Source organism: Manihot esculenta, chromosome 10, assembly GCF_001659605.2.
Source record: "Manihot esculenta cultivar AM560-2 chromosome 10, M.esculenta_v8, whole genome shotgun sequence".
In the NCBI taxonomy this organism is placed as follows: domain Eukaryota; kingdom Viridiplantae; phylum Streptophyta; class Magnoliopsida; order Malpighiales; family Euphorbiaceae; genus Manihot; species Manihot esculenta.
Window position 1 is genome coordinate 14,224,622 of NC_035170.2, and position 22,292 is coordinate 14,246,913.

The 22,292-nt window shown below is 31.5% G+C and overlaps 2 protein-coding genes and 1 long non-coding RNA gene across 4 annotated transcripts; 2 read left to right on the forward strand and 1 right to left on the reverse strand.

Moving 5' to 3' along the window:
• Positions 1-5,879: 5,879 nt before the first annotated feature.
• On the reverse strand, positions 5,880-9,604 carry LOC122724792. The gene is made up of 2 exons (XR_006352237.1): positions 9,310-9,604; positions 5,880-9,057 (listed from the first exon to the last, which is right to left on the reverse strand). It is a non-coding gene; the product is annotated as an uncharacterized LOC122724792 (long non-coding RNA).
• Positions 9,605-9,815: 211 nt separating this feature from the next.
• On the forward strand, positions 9,816-10,623 carry LOC122724793 (LYR motif-containing protein At3g19508-like). Its single transcript, XM_043960574.1, has 2 exons — positions 9,816-10,066; positions 10,148-10,623. The coding sequence occupies exons 1-2, from the start codon at positions 9,872-9,874 to the stop codon at positions 10,199-10,201; spliced, it is 249 nt and encodes an 82-aa protein (XP_043816509.1). The 5' UTR covers positions 9,816-9,871; the 3' UTR covers positions 10,202-10,623.
• Positions 10,624-17,989: 7,366 nt separating this feature from the next.
• Positions 17,990-20,069, forward strand: LOC110625262 (transcription factor bHLH113). 2 transcript variants are annotated; one of them, XM_021770867.2, is made up of 5 exons: positions 17,990-18,545; positions 18,619-18,744; positions 18,895-18,960; positions 19,244-19,309; positions 19,570-20,069. In XM_021770867.2, exons 1-5 carry the CDS (start codon positions 18,198-18,200, stop codon positions 19,732-19,734), a joined length of 771 nt encoding a protein of 256 aa, XP_021626559.1. In that variant the 5' UTR covers positions 17,990-18,197; the 3' UTR covers positions 19,735-20,069. The 2 variants fall into 2 exon arrangements, with proteins under 2 accessions (XP_021626559.1, XP_021626558.1); XM_021770866.2 differs by having other exon boundaries at positions 17,995-18,545; positions 19,244-19,342.
• Positions 20,070-22,292: the final 2,223 nt, after the last annotated feature.

Genomic DNA, 22,292 nt, shown 5'->3' on the forward strand with positions numbered 1-22,292 from the left:
ATCAAAAGGAGTGCTACACTTTCTACTCAATTCAGTTGGGACTCTTTTCCCTTTCCCAATTACTTGAGCCTTGATCAAGTGGATCACACCATGTACACCACACCCAGAGGAGTATTCAATTTTCTTTTGCATTTTAATTTTTCCAATAATTTGAGGACAATGCATGAACTAGGTGTGGATGTGCATATCTCTGAAACTTTTATTTTCAGTTATTTTTGCTTTCAGTTTTAGTTTGAATAGCCACAGTTTGAATATTTTTGCTTTCAGTTTTTGTTCTCATTCTCAGTGTGATTTTTTTTGCTTTCAGTTTTTGTTCTCATTCTCAGTGTGATTTTTTCTTTTTTTTTTTGCATTTTTAGCCACAGTTTTTTGTTTCTTATTTTGATTTGCTCTAATCAAACTCATAAACTATGTTGGATGAGTTTTCTTTTCATGACCCCATTGATGTGATGACTCTTTAAACCTATGTTGAATCAATTGCAGTGAGTTGTATTCATGTTTAAGAATTGCCTTTTGAATTGAATCTTTGAGCTTGCCATGGTGAAGAATATATTGATGACACTCATTAGAGAGAATGAATTGAAAGTTGTGTGAATGAACTTAACATGACTTGATTTAGCAATTGGTGTTGATTTGCCCAATGCATGGATTAAAGGAATTCAGCAAAGGCTTAGACTTCATGAGCACAAATTGAAAATTGTTCCAATGGTTGAAAGACTATGAACAGAGCTAGTAGCCACTTGGACAGGTGACCAACTGAGCAACTGGGGGTGGGTATCACCAATATGTACCTTCACGTCAAAAGGTTGGTGACTTCTTTAAGCAAAACTTAAGTGCAAAAAGCTGAACAAAGTACTTCAAGGTAATGGCAAGTCACTCTGAAAGCTAGAAAAAGTCTTAACAGAACAATAATATGTGCATGTGTAATCTCTCTCTCTTGAGGAAAACAAATCCTAGCCATGGCAAGTAAAGGGAAACAAGGAAAAAAGGTGAGTAACCTTGATGCATATATTCTTCACTGCAATGATTCAAAATAAGTATCTTGAGTAAGAGATTAAGTGGAAATAAGGATCAAGTAGCAAAGAAAGCTTGTTTGACTATGTTTATTTGCTCGAGGACAAGCAAAAGGCTAGGTGTGGGGGTATTTGATAGAGCATATTTTAACCCATTTTATCATGATATTATTGATGTTTATTTGCATCTTTTCTATCTAATTTTGTGGTTTTAATCATGTTTTGCAGACATTAGGTGTAAACAGACAATCTGGAGAAAATTCCCTTAAAACTGCCAAAAAGTGTCAAATATGGAAAGTGCCAAAAAAGAAGGTTTTCAAATAAGGAAAGTTTTTAGAAAATAAAAGTTTTCAAATAAGGAAAGTGCAGAAGCAAAAGCAGATAAGGAAAGCTAAGTCAGAAGATTATTTGAAATTCAAATTTCATATCTTTCTTTCCTTATTCAAAGATGTGCGCACACTGCAGTAGTCATATCTTCCTATTTAGGCAGCAAGATTTCATCACGACGCACTTGCCTCTTCTACGTCCAGCATTCAAAATTCAAACGAAGGCTCCATCTAAAAAGAAAAGACTGGATAGATTTATTTTCCCTTCTGAAGTCCATGCCGCGCGCACATCTGCCTTTTGCAGTCCATGCCGCACGCCACCTTCCTCCTGAAGAGCATGTGCACGCCTCTTTCCATCTGAATAATTTTCAATGTGATTCTATCCTTTTCAGACACAACTTGGGCAGCAAACACCTCTTGGGCAGCAACTTAGACAACAAGGAGACCTAGGGCAACACTTTCAACTATAAAAAGACACATAAGGAGCCTTCCCATGCTTTTTCTATGCCCCTCTAGCCACACCTATGGGATTGCTAGTGACACCATCTCTTCTTCATCTCTTTCTTTATTTTTGGTTTTTATTTCAGTCATGAGTGGCTGAAACCCTTTTATTCTAGTTGAAGATTGATTGAAACTTAAGTTATTTTATGGATTGTGAGATATGAACATAAACTGTTTGTTTTTTGTTTGTTCAATATTCATACAATTTCATGCTTGATTCCATTATTACTTTGTTGTTTTGATTAAATTGGCCACTTGATTCTTGATTGCAAGGTAATATATTATTAGTTTGGATAATTTTAAGTCTGTAATTGCTTGAATTATTCAAACATAAGAACACTTTGTGTAAAAAGTAAGGAAATTGTATGATCTAGCAACATCTCATGCGTTTGGGTAGCTAGGATTGGATCTCTCTATTTCTTAATGCAATTGACAGTTGTTTATTGCCTGAGACCTAAGGACGTTCCTTGGCAACTTGTTGATTAGTGATTAATTAGAGGACGTTTCCTAATTGGTTTAATCTTAAGGAGAGACATGGTGGAGAGAAGCGTCTCTCATCCCTATAACTAATCTATTGAAACAACCAAAGAAACATAGTGTCAATTATCAATCCTAACAACTAAAGTGAATCTGATTCTTTAGTGTCAATTATCATGTGTCTTTTTTGTTTCAGTCCATGCTGCGCGCCACCTTCCTCCTGAACAGCATATGCACGCCTCTTTCCTTCTGAATAATTTGCAACGCAATTCTTTCCTTTTCAAACACAATTTGGGCAGCAAACACCTCTTGGGCAGCTAGGAGACCTAGGGCAACATTTTTAACTATAAAAAGACACATAAGAAGTCTCCCATGCTTTTTCTACGCCCCTTTAGCCACGCCTACAGGATTGCAAGTGACACCATCTCTTCTTCATCTCTTTCTTTATTTTTGGTTTTTATTTCAGTCATGAGTGGCTAAAACCCTTTTATTCTAGTTGAAGATTGATTGAAACTTAAGTTATTTTATGGATTGTGAGATCTGAACATAAACTGTTTGTTTTTTGTTTATTCAATATTCATACAATTTCATGCTTGATTCCATTATTGCTTGGTTGTTTTGATTAAATTGGCCACTTGATTCTTGATTGCAAGGTAATATATTGTTAATTTGGATAATTTTAAGTTCGTAATTGCTTGGATTATTTAAACATAAGAACACTTGGTGTAAAAACTAATGAAATTGTATAATCTAGCAACATCTCATGCATTTGGGTAGCTAGGATTGGATCTCTCTATTTCTTAATGCAATTGACAGTTGTTTGTTGCCTGAGGCCCAAGGACGTTCCTTGGCAACTTATTGATTAGTGATTAATTAAAGGACGTTTTCTAATTGGTTTAATCTTAAGGAGAGACATGGTGGTGAGAAGCACCTTCTATCCACATAACTAATCTATTGAAACAACCAAAGAAACATAGTGTCAATGATCAATCCTAACAACTGAAGTGAATCCGATTCTTCAACTAAAGCCTTCCCATTATTAATTTCTTTTATTTTAATCATTTGCTTTCTTTTATTGCTTTTAGTTTTAGATCTCTTGAATCAATCTCAAACCCCCCAATTTACTTTCAGTTTATTTGCTTTTAGTTTATCTCGTTTCAGTCTATTTCTCTTTCAGTTTATTTTTGTTTCAGTTAATTCTCTTGTTCTTGATAAGGAAGATAGGTAAGTTTTCAATTCTCTGTGGATTCGTAGTAATATTGTTGATAACTAGAAATGTTATTTTTGACTGGTTTCGACAACCGCGAGTAATGAAGGGAGTAATACTAGACTCTTGATTAATAATATCAGAAAGCTTCGGGCCATCCATGGTGGAGTAAAAAGCGTACCTCGAAGACGATGGGGCAGAAAAACAAAGCAGGCGGAACGTGCAGAGAGCAGAGGAGGAGGAGAGTTTTGTGAAGGCTAAGAAAATTTGAATTTTGAAACAGTGAAGTGAAGAAGAGACATTTTGATGGGAACAATCCTCGAGCCACGCGGTCATAATGGATTCTCGATATTTACCCTCTCATCACTTATGTAATAACTGATGAGGAGGTAAAGGGGCAATTGATGACCGCTGGGTTTCACCACCCCAACATAAGGCCGAGCCCATAATGGCAATACTAGTCCAAGGTTCACGAAGCCTCTCAGGTGGGCCGGCCCAGCCCATCCGGCCTTGACTCAGTCTTGCTAAACGGATCGGGCTACCCTTAAGCCTCAGTCTCCTCACCCCAAGCTCGGCCATGAGACTTAACAGGAGAGGGGACAACAGGCCCAACCACCTAGCAGTCCCGTCTACACGCGTGCTAGGGGGAAATTAAATGGCCGTTGGCATGGAGCAGACGTCTGACGCTTTCGTATATACGGATCCGTATGATAGAGACAGGTGGCCTAGTAGCTGTAAGGCCATTAGACGTCACTAGCAGACAAAGGAAAAAGAATAAAAGGGGAGGAGCACCCTCCTCTCGGACCAAGCTTAACCAACCATTGTAAAATTCTATATTTTTGGATCTCATAATATCAGGTTTCATGCCCATATTTGAAGTATGAACAATGGACTAGCAATCTACATAATGTCAGGATTTGTCGCCTTACACAATTGTCTATACAACCATGCTAAACATGCCCCGCCCTAATTATATTTGCCGGCTTCTTCCAGATCGGAATAGCACCCTCTTAGGGCATTATTAGGTAAAATGACACCTAATAATACCTCACATACTATTGGCCAATGGTGACATGATTAACCTGTAATAACTGCACCCATTAATCGGCAACCCAGTAATTAGCCCCACATCTTGAAGTATCATGGTTATTTCCCATTTCGAAAATATAAATGTGTGGGTCTCTTGTCGCCACAGTTTAACAAGAGCAGTAATTAGGTGCCAATCCAAAGAAAAAAATATAAACGTATCACGCCATAAAAACCCGTACGCTGTAGGTGAGGTATAATTTGCTCTGAAATATTATCCAAATGCAAAATCGTACACGTTCTTTTACAGCCTATCGCTCCAGTTTCTATAGTTTGTTGCCATATAATCTCATACTGATATTCTGATTACGCATATACCAACGATGGATCATTAGGACTCCGTAAAATATAATCACGACAATCACAGCGGTTGCGTCTTTTCTCCATATTTAATTATACAAAGTAATATACAATATCAAATCATAATCAAATACTATACTAATACACATTTACTAAATTTATTATATCCAAAATCACAAAAAATATTCAATAATCATATTAAATTATCATTTATAAATTTTTATTAAACTTAATCACAATTAATTTTTCTCACTAAATCACAATAAAAAATTTATCACGACACCAATATACTTTTACTAAATTTATTCTATCTAAAAATCAAAATAAATATTCAATCACTATATTACATTATCAATTATAAATTTCTACAGCACTTAATCACATTTAATTTTTTTAACTAAACTAAATATAAATTATTAATTCATCCTATCTAAATTACATTATATATTTTAAAACTAAATTATTATCAATATTTATTTTTTTCACTAAATCACAATAAAAATTATTTATCACTATACTAATATACATTTACTAAACTTTTTCTATCCAAAACAGCAATATATATTCAATTAACATATTACATTATCAATTAGAAATTTCTAATACACTTAATCACACTTAATTTTTTTTACTAAACTAAAAACAAATTATTAATTCATTACAACTAAATCATATTATATATTTTAAAACTAAATTAATTATTAATATTAAATTTTTTCACTAAATAACAGTAAAAAATTTAACACTACACTAATATACATTTACTAAATTTATTCTATCCAAAAATCACAATAAATATTATTAATTTATTATATCCTAAAATTACTATAATCAATACTAAACTAATTTTTTCAACTACATCATAATTGTATAAATTTTCAATATATATAATAATAAAAATTATAATTATATACAAAATTACAACTCATAATTTTATTTTTATATATCAAATAAAATATATATATACACATTTAAAAAATAAAAAAAGAATTTGAGTCATAGACAAATCTGTTAAAAAGAGAGGAAGGTGCTGAAGGAGATGCTGTAAAATGGTAAAGAGGGAGATGATGGAAAGGAAAAAGTGTGCTGAGGAGGGAGGTGGAGAGAAAGGAAGAAATAGGGAAATGGGGAGATGGGAAAGAGAGCCAAAGTCTCCACCTTACTCTGCTCAGCGAGCAGAGTAAGGAGCTGTGTGGGTGCATGCAAGTGCCACACGAGCCTGCATGCATGAAAAGTATCCAACACTATAAGTGCCAGACACTTTTTTGAGGTGATTGACCTTCACCTTCACTTCTTTGTCAAGGGTGCAGAGAATCACTGCACCTAGGTGCCGAACATGCCATGTTTGCCACCACGGAAACAGTTCAGTGAGCTCCTGTAGTAGGGACCTCATTGTTCGACACCATTCGAACAATATGCTCCCGTGTGCCGAACATGCTTTTTTGACACAAAATTCAAAAATATTTTCGGATTCTGCATTATTTGATAAATAATTTTTTAATTATGTATGATTTAAAAAAAATATCATATTTGTACATCATACATTTTTTTGTCTTCTTTCTTGTTTCTCCTATTGTTGAAAGTTCTTTCTTCACATTGCTTATTCTATTTTGTCTACATGCATTATTTATTAATAACAACAATTTGTTGTTGATATTCTTCTTTTGTTAACATAGATCATCTCTCCCCAAAGTGCTATTTTCGTCCTTTTAACTACTCCAATTGCTTGTAGTTGTTTCTCTGATTTCAATCCTTGAAACCAGCTAGCAACTTTTGTCCATTCCCATTCATTTTGCTTCTCTTTTTCAAGAATTCAGTTTAGATAGGCAACAAAATGAGACAAGAGAAAACAACTACACCTATTAATTTAGCCTCAAAATCAGGTCATTACAAGAGAATGCAACTACACTAATTAATTTAGCCTCAAAATCAAGTTCCACATAAAAAGCAATATTCTTCTTGTTTTAGCCTCATTTCCCTGCATTTCAAGCAAAACAATATTATGTAGACCTAGAAAGTTAAACTAGTAGTGATTAAGCCAACTTTGTTTCCCGTAAAATATTTGAAAAATATTTTCCTCATTTTCTGATATTTGGAATATCTAGAAAAATTAGTCGATGCAAAATATTTTCCTGATCAAAGGAAAAATTAAGTTATTTTAAGAAAAATGACTTCTTTTATTTAAAATAAAAAGTCATTTTCGGTATTTTGAGAATCTTATTAAGATTTTTATATATAAATTCATTAATATATTTTATTTTTAAATTAAAATATAATAATGAAAAATAAATTATCGTATTGGAAAATATTTTTTTCCACAAAATATTTTTCACAAAAAATAAAAAGAGATGCAACTACCAACTTAGAGACATGCAGAACTAGATTTACCAATCCTCATTTCTCAGCATCTTAAAATAGCAAGCAGATTTGAATTTGTGCATAAGTCTCTGCCTGAATGAATACTTATTTTTTATGTGAACCCAAATGCAGCCCATTCTATCCAAAAACACCTTTTGGTTCCTTTACTTTCTGCTAGGAAACCCACAGGGAAACAAAGACAATACATAAAAAACCTAACAAATAAATTTGATTGCACATATTTGTTACAGAAACTAAAAAGAGCAGTAGAAAAGAGAAAGGAAGAAGATAGAGAAAGAAGGGAAAAAAAAGAGAGAATAGTGGAACAGAATAGAGAAGAACAGAAGAGAGAATGTAACAGATTGTTATTGAAAACACAGGTGCTTCCTCTTCCCTTCTATACAATCTAATCACCAATAACTGTCACACACACACACACAACTGAATTACAATAGATTCTCTAACTTTTCCCTCCAAATCTAACAACTCACTGACCGACTTATTTTTCCCTCCATAACCTTATCAATCTTCTGCTTCTTAATAAGAGTCTAAGAGTCAACTTCTGCAGTATCTTCCATCACTCTTTTCTTCCTCCACCTAGACGTCCTATACGTAACAATATTATCCATAATGATGAATAAGTTGAATTCATTATGGTCTTAATATATGACAATTTGCCTTATATGTGGACACTTGACAATTTGTTTAGAGCATGCTTTTTTTTTTGTGATTGCTCTCTGCCAATTCAATATGATTTTTCCAAATCTTCACAATGTTGAGACACATAAATAGTGGTGTAAGAACACAATCTCCCAAATACTACACTTTGGATTTGGAATGGCAATGCCACCTGCCCCTAGATGGTAAAATAAAAGGGATAATGCCAAACTTTGAACTTTTTACAATTGTACCATTAACTTTTTTTTTTTTTTTGATAAAAATACCTATACAAATAAATTGTTCCGTTCATATTCCTGTTAAAAATTTACGGAGAAATCCATTTTTAGTATAAAAACCCCCAAATTAAAAAAAAAAAAAACTCTAATTAGAGTAATATTTAAACTTAAAAAACAGATATAGAGACAAAAGAAGTAAAGTGTAGTGCAAGTATTAGAAATGCAGATAGGTGAGACAACTCTATTTAGGGTTTTTATTTGTTAGACAATTATAAAAAAGTCATTAGTATAAGGTATTTTTATCAAAGAAAAATGTTAAGGGTACAATTGTTAAAAAGTGCAAAGTTCGGGATTTTTTTAGACATTTCCCCAAAATAAAATCCTATTGGAACCATATTCAAAAGACCATATCCACAAATCCAATCATATTCCATCAACAGAAAAGGTTATTTACTAAAACTAAGGTGGAAACAGCAGTATCATGAACGCCTGACTTTCATAACTTCCACAATGAAAGGAAAAGGAAAAAAGATTGCAAGAAAACATAAACCATGAACAATCATAACCCAGATAATAAAGATACATCGTCAAATCAAACAAAGCTAGAATTGATCAATTGAATGTTCATAAAACAGAATTCCCAGACAAATAAAGTTTTGCAATTTTCGTAATTCTCTTATGAAAAACTCAACTTCATTTGGATAGATGTGTAACATGATATTTAATTCAAATAACTCATCATGTGAAATTCACAGATATTCAAATGACGCCTAAAGACATTTCTGTAGTGTGATCTTAATGCAAGAGTTAATAACTCAATATTGGCAGCTAAAGCAAAATACCAGCTCTCCAGACTCCAGTCTTTAGCCAAGCTCAAGAACAAAAGGAAGCTACTGCAACCACAGTTATTAATTTCAATATCTCACTTAAAACAAAACCCATTAGACAATTTCATTGATCATACAAGATAACGCCAACAGATTTGAAGAAAAAAAAGAAGAAGAAAGAAACAGAATTGGGAAGAGGCAGGTGCAGAAGATAAGAAAAACAGGAGAAAAAAAAAATCATAAATCGTAAGAACGCAAGAACTATCAAACAATTGTTGTACAAAGCCAAAAGAAATAATGTATATTACTAAAACTAACCGAGATTTTAGAAGAACAGAGCGGAAAAAGATGATAGTTCCAACCGAAAAGAGGACGATATATAGAAAGAGCACAGTGATCGAGGTCTCCCAGCTTCATCAAGAAGGCTAATGGGGGGTGAGAGGGTCACGTAAAGCCAATGGCCCCACCAGGAAAGTGCTCTGAAATTGTCCGAGAATCCTAATGGTTACCACTTACGAGTCCATGAAGAAGAAGCCCAGGAGTGCCCATCTCTTTGACGAGCTGAGCAGTGAGCCAAGTGTGTTACTTGGGTCATTCAGCCCATGACCGTGTTTGTGGGCCAAGAACATTTTCAATGGCCCCACCAGGAAAGTGCTCTGAAATTGTCCGAGAATCCTAATGGTTACCACTTACGAGTCCATGAAGAAGAAGCCCAGGAGTGCCCATCTCTTTTACGAGCTGAGCAGTGAGCCAAGTGTGTTACTTGGGTCATTTAGCCCATGACCGTGTTTGTGGGCCAAGAACATTTTCAAGGGCAATAGCTTCCACAATTGGCTGAACGGTAAATGCTTCGTTCTTGGTTTGGTCCTTGCAGAGAGACATGCAGAAAGCGTTGAGAGTGTACGGCGAGGTTCTGAGGTTAGTAAGGCGTCTACCGGTGGACACGAGGCCTTATTATGCTAAATATGTGCGCGAAAACTTCGTTAACTACAGAGAGGTCGACGTTAACGACACGACTTCCCTCGACGAGCTCTTTCGCCGAGCCTATAATCACTCCCTCTGGGTCCTCAATAAGGTCTTTTTCGATTATTTCTGATATATTTGTTTTATGAATCTTTTTCGGATGATTTGAATTTTTTTTTTCTGGTATGTGCAGTATTTGGTTGATCAATCGGCCGCTAATAAGCTGAAGGAGATTTGTTGCGGTTGACAAAGCAAAACAAGAAAAGACAGCGTCTGCAACCCAGGTGCTCGTTGTTATGCCCAAATGGGGTAGCCTCCATTTGCTTTCTTCTGCCTTCCAAATTTGAGATATTACAGTTTCTCTCTTTCCGACCTTTTGGTTTTCTGCAAAAACATGAGTTAATCAAACGTTTAGAAATTTTAATTTCGACATGGGTTACGATTAGTTGATCATTGTAGAGTAATTGCAGTTTCTTGTTTTGAACTAGTTTAGTCTCGCTGGTTCGTTTTGGTACTGTGAGTTTGAACCTCTGAGAATCTTTCATTTCTCAATTACTGGTGAATTGGAACAATTTATGAACAGCATTATATGGATGTTGCTAGTTTTTAAAACGCATTGTTCACTTCATTTGAGTGTAGCAGATGTTAAATAAAGTTCATGTTTCAGAATCTCTTCCAGTCAAGCTTATTTTAGATTAGTATGGCAGAGGCAGAGCATGTATATTTGACAAACTTGTTATGGCTCAGTTTGGATACGTATTTCAAATGATTGTGAATTGGATTTAGACAAGGTGTATTGAAATATTTGATAAATTTAGAATGGCATAATACATATTTATATCCCTGAATTTTATCAAAAAATCCTGGGCACCTCAACTTTTAAAGTAGAATTAAGATGATCTTGTAATCAAAATTAGTAGTCAGCATGAATCTTCTATAGCATTCTTAGACTAATTTGAATTCATAGGAGAATATTCTTTGACTGTAAGCAATATGGAGTGAATTTCAATTTGAAAATTTGGATGTTGCATATGATTATTATTATTAGACTATTGATTGTTAGTGGGCGAACCTAAGCGAAATTTGAGTTTTATAGATATATGTCAATGCGTTTATAGTCTACACTATCATGTACTAGGATAGCAAGGTGATTTTAGTGATACTTTGAATAGTTTAGGTGTGTCATTCAGTACGTTTTTAAAATTCAAGGTGACACAAAGATTTTCTGATGAAATTCAGGAGTAGAAATAATGTTTGTGGCCAATTTGGAATGTGAGATCAATTTCTTTCTTTACTGAGTTTTGGACCTGATGTGGAAGTGAGATGCATGGCTGCCAGTTTCTTGCTCTGGTTCTAAAGAATCACTTCTACTTAAACTACTGGTCATATAATCACTAAGGCCTTCTATCTTCATATTCTTATTAGAGCCTACTAAATGCTCTATTAGCATAGATGTTTTATTTTCCTTATTCTTTTTGCTTTTCTTTGCTGATTTTGGGCCTGCCTTTTGTTATATGCATTACATTAGCATCTTATGATTGATGCTATTTTAGCCTTTGTTTGGTTCCTTGTGCAATGGAATTGAAAAAGAAAAAGAAAAAGAAAAAGGAAAAGAAAAGAAGTTTATTTTCCATTATATTGTTTGGTTACCGTACGGTACGTGAGGAAGTGCATAGAAAAGAAAAGAAAAGAAAAGAAAAGAAAAGAAATATACTGTTATATACTTACCATGTGGCTTTTGCTTTTTTTATGTATGTCAAGGATATGTTTGTAACCTCAACCTCCATAATTTGTTTTTACGTTCTCAATTTCCATCCTTTCCATACTAAGTTGGTGAGAATTTTTTTGGGATTTAATTGAGAAATTTAATTTCCATTATTTCTTCAATTGCTGTCCCTATCTGTGGAATCCTCTGATCAAAACAAAGAAGTGGCAAATGGAGAACGCATGGCCCTAAATGAAAAACATCAAAACGGTGCATATAATAATCGAGAAACACAGAGTAAAAACGACATCGCATGGTTAAAGGAAAGAGTGCCAGCTGCAAGATCCGCTAAATTTAACATCTGTATTCGGGCTTTTTGACTGTTTTTTAAAAAATTAATTCTTAAACCTTACTTTTATTTTCAGATCGAAGTAAATTTTGAATTCTAAATGCACTTTTTTAAAATTAGGTAAAGCTTACGGTGCGATAGAATTTTTAAAAAATAAATATCGTAATTATAAATATGATATTAAAAATAAAAAATAAAAATAATATTTTATTACATTTATAAAAATAAAAAAAATTAAAAAATTAAAATTAATACCTTATTGCACTTTATAAATTCGGTAAGGTATTTATATATATATATATATATATATATATTAAAATTAATTTATATTATAATTTTTAAAATTTAATAAAATTTACAATTTAATTTTAAACTTTTTAAATGATAAATAATTTAATTTTTAAGTTTTTATTTTATTAGTAAAATATTTATTTTCTTAAATTTACTGTTGTTAACTTTTCAGACATTTTATAACAGTTTTATATTAAATGAAATTTGAATATCTAGTGAATTTCAATCTGAAAATTTGAATGTTGTATATTATTATTATTATTTGATTATTAATTGTTAATGGGGAAATTGAGCGAAATTTCATTTTATAATTTTTTCAAATAATTATAATTTAATTATAATTTTTAAATTTTTATTTTATTAGTAAAATATTTATTCTCAAATAATTATTTTTTCAAATAATTATTATTCACATAAAATATTTTATTTTGTTAGTAAAGTATTTTTAAATATTTATTTTTTCAAATAATTGTAATTTAATTATAATTTAAATTTCATCTTATAATTTTTTCAAATAATTATAATTTTTAAATTTTTATTTTATTAATAAAATATTAATTCATAAAAAAATAAATACGTCCTGAACTCTTTCAATATATATCTAAGACATTTTATAGCAGTTTTATATTAAATATTTTTTCCATTACATAAATTCTTAAATTTTTAAATCTTCAATTTTTAATTTTTTAAAATATATTATAATCAGAGTATAAAATAAAAAAATAAAATACAAACACTTTAAAATGATTTATATTAATATAATAGAAAAACATATTTAATATAATACTACTATAAAATATGAAATAATTTAATTCCTAAAATTTTATTTTGTTAATAGAATAATTATTTAATTAAAATTTATTGTTGAACTATAACAAAATAATTTAGTTCTTATTTTAATAAAAATTATATAAATTTTATAAAAGTAATATATTACTTTAACATAATAAAAAATATTTAATATAAAATTACATTAAAATATTTTAATATAAATTAAAAATTAATAAATTTAAACGTTAACGATTCATGTCATATAATAGTTTTATCTTTAATATAAAACTAATATAGATATTTAATATAAATTTAAAATTAAAAATTTAAAAATTTAAAGATTTATATAATAAAAAATGTTTAATATAAAATTACTATAAAATATCTTAATGTATGTTGAAAGAGTTTATAATTTATTTATTTTTTTATGAATAACAGTAAATTTAAAAGAATAAATATTTTATTAATAAAAAAATTTAAAAATTAAATTATTTATTATTTAAAAATTTAAATTAAATCGTAAATTTTATTAAATTTTAAAGATTATATATATATATATATATATATGTATATATACCTTACCGCACTTTAAGGTATTAATTTTAATTATTTTTTAAACTTTTTTATTTTTTTAGTATCGCGTTTATTTTTTATTATTATTATTTTTTTTTTAAATTCTACCACATTTGAAATGCGAAAGTCTCTAAATTTATCATGAGAAATAATTTTTTCAGATTAGGGCTTACTAATTATTTAAAAAAAATTATTAAGCAAAAAACCCTTTATTCATCTAGAATCACCTGAAGCAAATATCCAAAAAGTTCATACTCTTTTATAAATTTTACATTGGTTTAAAATAGCGTAATATGCCTCTTATAAGAGTTTTTTGTCACTCTTACCTCTTTAAACTAGTTTTTGATATAAATTAGATCTGATTCAAATTTAATATGGTAGCAGAGCAGTGAACTTATATTTTTTTCTTCTTTTAACCCAAATAACATATCCACTCAAAATGACAATATTATTGAATCATCCACTATCAAAACCGAATATACTGATAAGCAGATTTGAGGATGCTCTCAATTTGCAACAATCTGATAACCCAGGCATGGTTCTGGTCATTTTGTGAATCAAATTATTTAACCTGGAGTAGGGCCATAGTTATAGCTTTAAAAGCAAAATAAGATAAATTGAAATTTATCAATGGTAATTGCAGCATACTTGATGTAGACACTGCACCATATGAGAAGTGACTCAAGACTAATAGCATGGTCACTTCATTGATCCTAAATTCATTATCCAAACAGTTTGCTTAAGCTTTTCTGTATGCCACCTCGACAAGGAAACTGTAGGAGGAAATCTGACAGGCATATAAAAAGCAACAGACCTTTGCTCTACCAACTAAAAAGGAAAATAAAGTTCGTTCTCTCAGTCTACTATGTCTGTAATAGTTTAATTTACAAAATTGAAAAAATTGCTAAATGAATTATCTAGTATAAACCTTTGCCTCAATGCAATTGTGGGGTTGCTAAAACTATGGTTAAATTTGATGGTGGAGATAAACTAATTCAGTTTTTAATGGGCTTAATGAGAATTATGACAATGTCAACAACCATATTTTACTGCTGGATCCACTTCCTAGCATTAACAAAACTTATTCCATGGTTTTGAGGGTTAAAAAACATAAAGAAATTCACGGTCCAACTACTGATGTTTTTAATGTATCTATGGCAATGACTTAGAAGCATTATACTAAAACTGGAACTAGTAAAGCAACTTTTAAAAGGAAGTATGCAACAAAGAAGGACAACAAATTTTGCATATATTGTAATGCAGATGGCCATGCAAGAGAAACATGCTTTAAAATACATGGTTATCTAGATTGGTTTGGTGACTATAAGCAAAAGAAGCAACATATCAAGGCTAAGAATATAGTGACGCGGAACCCTATGGCACAAGTCTCAAACCCACACGCACAAGTAGATATGGAATCCAAAGATTTGATAAACTCACCTCCTATGTGACGCGGAACCCTATGGCACAAGCCTCAAACCCACACGCACAAGTAGATATGGAATCCAAAGATTTGATAAACCCACCTCCTATGGCACCCCAAACTTAGAGAAGCTGAAACACCAATGATCGAAGGATTTAGATGAAAATCTGATAAACGCCACAACAAATAGTTGATAAGTAAGCCAAGATTCCTGGTGCAATTGATGAGCAAATCCTCACTCTCACTCAAAGCAATACACGCCAAAGGCATGAGAAGAATTCTGAAATTTTGATTAAAAGCTGCCTCTTATAATTGTTTCTTATCCTTATATAGTAAGGAGAAAAACAAATAAAACCCTAAGACACTATTCTTGAACCTGACTTAAACACATAAGGCCCAAGCCCAATCACACACTAAAATAACAAATAAGTATTAAAACATAAGCCCAAAGCATGGCCCAACACTCTAAAACTTAAAAGATAAAAATAAAACCCTAATACACTTTCTTGGACCTGACTTAAACACATAAGGCCCAAGCCCAATCACACACTAAAATAACACATAAGTATTAAAACATAAACCCAAAGTATGGCCCAACACTCTAAAACTTAAAAGATAAAGTATGGACAGAATACAAGCCCAAACAAAACTAAAATAAAACAAGTGTTAAATAATAAAAATATAGCAAGCCCATCATAACAAAGCTGAATCTTCACAAAAGTCTTACTTGATCTTCACTTTAGGCTTTCCTTTGTGTAGTTTTAGCTCATAGGTTTGATTAGGCTCCCTAAGCCTATGATTGCAAGTATTGCACCAAATCTGTCCCATATGAGTTGAAGCGCACCCCAAATATATATGGATCATATGAATATGATTTTGAACTCCTTTTAGATCCATTTGAATGACATAAGTTTGCTCCACACCATTGTTAGAAATTTGCCCTATTGGATCCGTATCATTCTCTCCTTCTTTAGAAAAGATTCGTCCTCGAATCTTGCTGATATTTATGTCAAAAAGGGAAGCTTTAGGAACCCATGTATCTTCAATGACCTCCTTTTGAATAGGGTCTTTAATGGCTTAGGGTCTTTAATAGAAGCCAAGCCCAATTTTTCCACCATATACACACTAGCCACATTTGTGCAACTACCTCCATCAATAATGAGAGTACACACTTTCCCATTAACCAAACACCTAGTGTGAAATATGTTTTCCCGTTGTTCTAGGCTTTCTTCCTTAACCTGCATATTCAGAGCACGCCTAGCAACAAGCATCTCACAATGTGCAGCAAGCAACACATTATTAACCAACACATCCGAATCATCACAGTCATTATTGCAATTAGGAGTTTTTTGAGGTATTGTTGTAGAAGTGGAAGCTTATGAGACATTCAAACTCTCCATAGTTTCAGTCAACCTCTCAAGAGTCTTATTGAGCCTTTGTAATTCACCACTGACCGACTTCTTAAAGAGCTTATAATCGTTACCCATATTCGATTCACTTCCATCAGTACGATCCACCACATTCTTGTCTTTACTCATCCTACCTTAAATCAACAAATAACAAAAAGAACTAGCAAATATTGTGTTAAAAAAAAGTACTCAAGTGTTTGCACTCTTACCATTCTTTTGCTGATTCTTCAATTGCACTTCAGAAACTAAGGTCAACCAACCAACCACAATGTGCGTTTAATGAAACAAAGAAGAAAACCTAAAGAAAGAAGAAAGCGCGCAAAAAACTAGAAAGAAGATACTGACAATTTGGAAAGTAAGACACAAACTATGCTTTGTGCTACTTGAAAAATATCATCTAGAGTATAGACCCAAACAAACAATACTCCAGCAATGTCAAGGAAGCAAAAGCAAGTTTAAACCAAAAAAGAAACTTAGAATTCAAATAAAAAAACGAACCTGAATAAAAGTTTGAATTTAATTCACTTCAAAGCAAATTAAATATGGATCTATATAAATCTACCCAAAAAGGAAAGTATCAAAACCCCACAAATAGAATCAGAAAGAAAAATGTAAATTTCACTCAAATCAGAAACATTGACGAAAATTCTGGTTTTAAAAGGAGGATTTGACATCAAATCGATTTAGATGCAGTTGCCTTAAATGTGCACCTTAAGGAATAGGCAGATTTCTTTTGTCTCCTAATATGAATTCAACCCAATTCAAAATTTAAACTTGATTCCCATAAACTACAGCAATCAATTGAGATAGGTAAGGAAATATAGATGAAAAAGGAAGCATATCACAATTTCGGCCAGATCAAGATAAATATGGCAAAGGCAGTTTTTTTTTTTTTGGATTTCAAATTTTTCTTCCAAAAGAGATTATGTGATAATTTATCAAGAAAATGCAGCAATGAATACGCAAGCTTTCACTGAAATCAACAAGGAAGAAAAAGAAAAACTAAAAAAAAAACTCTAGATCCTGAGATAAATAAGAATTTACCTCATTTTGACTTTGATATCAACTGACGCGGAACCCTATGACACAAGTCTCAAACCCACACGCACAAGTAGATATGAAATCCAAATATTTGATAAACTCACCTCCTATGGCACCCTAAACTTGGAGAAACTGAAACACCAATTATCGAAAGATTTAGATTCTTTTATTTTATTAATTAAAATATAATAATTAATAATTAATTAAAAAATAAAATAATAATTAATATAATAAATATATTACAATCGAAGATTAAAAAAAAAGTGTTAAATTGTCACCTGATTGTTATTAGCATTTATCATACTAAAAATATCCGAAGTCGCAAGTGTGGTCCGTAATACATTGGAAGAGCCGAATTCTTGAGTAGGTGATGGTGGTGACTCATGAGCTGTGACTGAACTCGTCACTGGTTTTTAAGCTAACCAAGGTCCAAAACAAATCAGGAAGCAAAGCTAAGAAACCAAACTGCCCTTCTCCCCAACCAATTTGCTTTGGACGACTCAACCACGGTTTTCTCGGGCCAGGTGGCTTTGACTGAAAACACCCCAATTACCAAAGCCAAATTCTTGAAAAACAACCCCCCCACTTCCCCATTTTCTCCATTCCTCCAACGCCTGCTGCTGCTGCTCTCTCCTCCTCCTCCACCGCCACAAACCTCTTCAAGAATTACAGAAACACCGCATGGCTGATACCGATGAGGACTATCTCGGAGCAGGAGTCTCGAGCACTACTAGTTTCTCGCAGTTGCTCTTATCTGATGACGATAATGACATTGTTGGCATTCACATGAGCCATGATTTTCATTACTCTTCTTCTGCTGCCACTGGAAATCCTCCTAAAATGCTCTGTTTTGGAGATTTTCACCATCTTCAGAAAGCCCAAGACGATACTAATGTCGTTTTACATAGTGAACCCACCATAAGTACCCTTCAGAAATCTTCTGGTGTCACATGCAGCGAGTCCTCTTCCACTTCTTCTGCAAACAATATCAGCAACAGTAAAAATGTCAATACTGCCTCCAGATCAACAGTAAGGGATTGTAATACTTTTGGGATCTTTTACTTTTTTATTATTTTTGCTCATGTCTGGTAACCGATTGCAGAGGAAAAATGGGTCAAGCCAAAAATCTGGGCTGAGCAATAGGAGCATAGCAAAAACTCGATTGACAAGTGACAGAACAAGTAAAAAGTCTAAAACTGAGACTCCCATTTCTTCTGCACAACCAAAGGTTCGAATTTGCATTTTAAAAAATCGGCATGCATGCATGTCACTTCTTATATTGCATGCTCCATACCAGAAAGTTCTCAAGGATATATAAGATGATTATGTTTTAATATATTCTCATAATTTACTGCTAATTATCTCTGTAATAATATAGGTGAGGAAAGAGAAGCTAGGAGAACGAGTCACTGCATTGCAGCAACTCGTGTCACCCTTTGGCAAGGTACAAAAACTGCGCATAATTATGCTAATTATTTCATTTTCTAAGGAAAAGAAGACGGGTATGGGCGGACACAAGGGCAATTCTTACCTAAACTGGGTTCACATGAATGCATATCGTTAATACATAAGTTTTATATCGACCCATTATATATTTACACTGGAGTCACCTAACCCAGTATTTTCCTGTGCCTAAAGCAGCCCTTCAAGAAAATGAATAGATATTTTGTTGATTATTGTATGGAAAATAAATGGTAACTGAGTTCAGGAATTGAAATGTATTGCAGACAGATACGGCGTCGGTTCTACATGAAGCGATGGGATATATCAGGTTCCTCCAAGACCAGGTTCAGGTGCTATGTTCTCCTTACCTGAAACATCCACTTGTGAGTACTATACCCCACATCATCTCTGTCCTTTTCACTCTCATGTGCTTCCACGTCAGCACCCCCCACATTATGTTGGACCAATATTTTATTGAGAGCAAGTCTCATTGATAAATCATGTCGCAGGTTGTTTGATAAAGTATGACTATTTTTGTTAGTGAATTGAGATGCCTTGTGGTACTGAGATGGGTTTTGTTGTTTTATTTACTGTGGTAAATAATGAGCAGAAGAAGAAGAGTGAGGAAAATGGAGGAGAAGAAGCAAGAAAGGACCTGAAAAGCAGGGGATTGTGTCTGGTACCAGTGGAATGGACCGTACACGTGGCAAGCAGCAATGGTGCAGATTACTGGTCACATGCCAGTGGAAGTGCAAGTGAATCTATCTGTCCATGAAGTCATAATTTTTGAGAGAGAGGATCAAAAAGGGTAAAAATGTGGGTAGAAAGAACGGTAAAAACAGAAGAGTTTTTAACTTTTAACTGCGAATTTTGGTGTAGATGAATAGGTGAAAAGTGGGAAGAGAAAGGAGGGATCTTTTTGTTAGATGTTTTTGGTAAGAAAAATACATGTGGGTTTTCGTTTGAGGGAGGGAAGTTTGTAGCTTTTTAAGGATGGCTGGCTGGCTTACAACTGTATATCTTCAAGGGTTGTTTTCACCGATTACCAATGAAATTTTGAGAAGAGGACTACTGGGCTTGGTTTTGTAGTTCAGTTCTTTGCTTTTCAAAGTGCTCCAAAGTTGATGAATTTTTAGTACTTGAAGCTTTAACTCTCCCACAGTCATTCTTTTTTCTTTTTTCTTTTTTTTAAATTGTCATGTTATTTTCTATTTATAACCTTATTAGGTTTTAAGACTCATAATTTTTTATTTAACAGGCTTTAAGTCTGTCCACTTTGTTTTTTCATAAATAATTTTTTATTAATTTTTTAAATATATTTATATTAAAAACAATTTTATTTTGGGAGAGATTTTTTAAAAAATAAGATAAAATTAAATAAAATTATAATAGTCAATTTATATATTTTTATAAAATAATAAAAGAAAAATAATAATTTTGAGATAATTAAAATTAAATAGAATTATAATATGTTAGTATAGTGAAAAAATGAAAAATAATAATTTTAAAATAATTTAAAAAAGGAAATATTTATTTTTAAACCATTTATTTTTTAAAATCATTTAATATTAACATGTGTTTACAGATATGATCATTTAAAGGTGTTTAAGAAAAATTATTTTAAATTTTTTTAAACTGCTATTAATTAGTATTATTCATTTTGTGTACAAAACTTAAAACTTAAATGGTAGATATGGCGGGACGAATGTAGTATTTTTGTAGAGCTTATTTGATTTTAGTGTTTAAGCTGTGACAGTTGATTGTTTGCTAAATAAACCCTCCCATGAAACTTGCTTCTTTCGTAAAAAAGAAATAAAATTTTCAATTAACTGGAATAATAGAGTGTATATACTTTTGCATCAAGTAAAGCTATGGAGGCCACGTGGATTAATTTAAATGATTAAGTATTTATAGATTTTTTTAAATTCTTTTAAATATTTATAGATTGATATATTTATTATAAATGAATTAATGTTAGATAGATTGTTTGTGAATTCATTTATTTCTGTTTAATTTTATAAACATATTACACATCCATCCCTATCCATTTAAAGTTTTAAAAGGATTATACGATTCATTTGTACTTATTTATAAATATATTTATGTCCATTTAATTTTATAAACAGATTATATATCTATTTATAAATTCATTTATATTCATTTAATTTTACGAATGAATTATATGCCATATTTGAGAAATTATTTGATTTTACAATTGAATTACATGTCCATTTATGGATCCGCTTGTAAGTTTACAAACAAATTACATGTTTGTTTGTAAGTATGTTTGTGTTTATTTAATTTTACAAATGGACTACACATCTATTTGAGAAGCCATTTATAACCATTTAATTTTACAAACAGATTACACGTCCATTGTTTATAAATCTATTTGTCTCTATTTAATTTTATAACTAGATTTATACATTCATTTACAAGTTTATTTTATGTACATTTAATTTTACAAATGGATTACACATCCATTTGATAAGCCATCTATATCTATTTAATTTTTTAAACGGATTACATGTTAGTTATATGTACTACAACCAATCAATTGATTATAGTTGGACGTTATATTTTATGTATTTTTAAGTATTTAATATATTTTAATAAAAATATTTATTTATTTTTAGTATTTGTTTAATTGAATTTTGAATAAAAATAAAATTCATGAGACTATATTACTGTGTAAAGAAAATTATAATATAGTTATAATTGTGAGATTCCTATTGAATTTAAATAATATGTTTAAATGTTTCTGGTCAATATTTTTATCATTATTGAATAATGATTAAAGAGCTGTTGAGAATAATACATATTATGTTTTTCTTTTAGATGAAATAACTAATCTCATAGGTTGAGTTATGTGAGATATCTAAAACTAATATGTACACTAAACTGATCCACTTGAGAAATCATATGTAAAATAATATGTAGTTATAGATTACTCAAGTGATGGTTGTGTGAATAATCCCTTGACTTAAATTCAATAAGTCATCTTATATAGGAACTTCTATATTTTGATTCATCTTACTCATTACTTCATGAGTAGTACATAGGAATGAATTGTGATAGTAGAAACTGAAGGTATTTATGTGATTGAGATAGAATCTATCATCCAAAATTAATTAGTGAATGTTTTATTTGTTCTCTGCTAGCATTGATCATAAAAATTCTTATAGAATGAAATTAGCAAATTAAATTTGAAATTTCATTTAATATGTCAATAGCTAATACATGAAAATTAATACGATTTAACATAGTAGACACACTCCATGCATTAATTGTTAAATCGATACATTGATGATGAAAGAATATTAATTACATCAA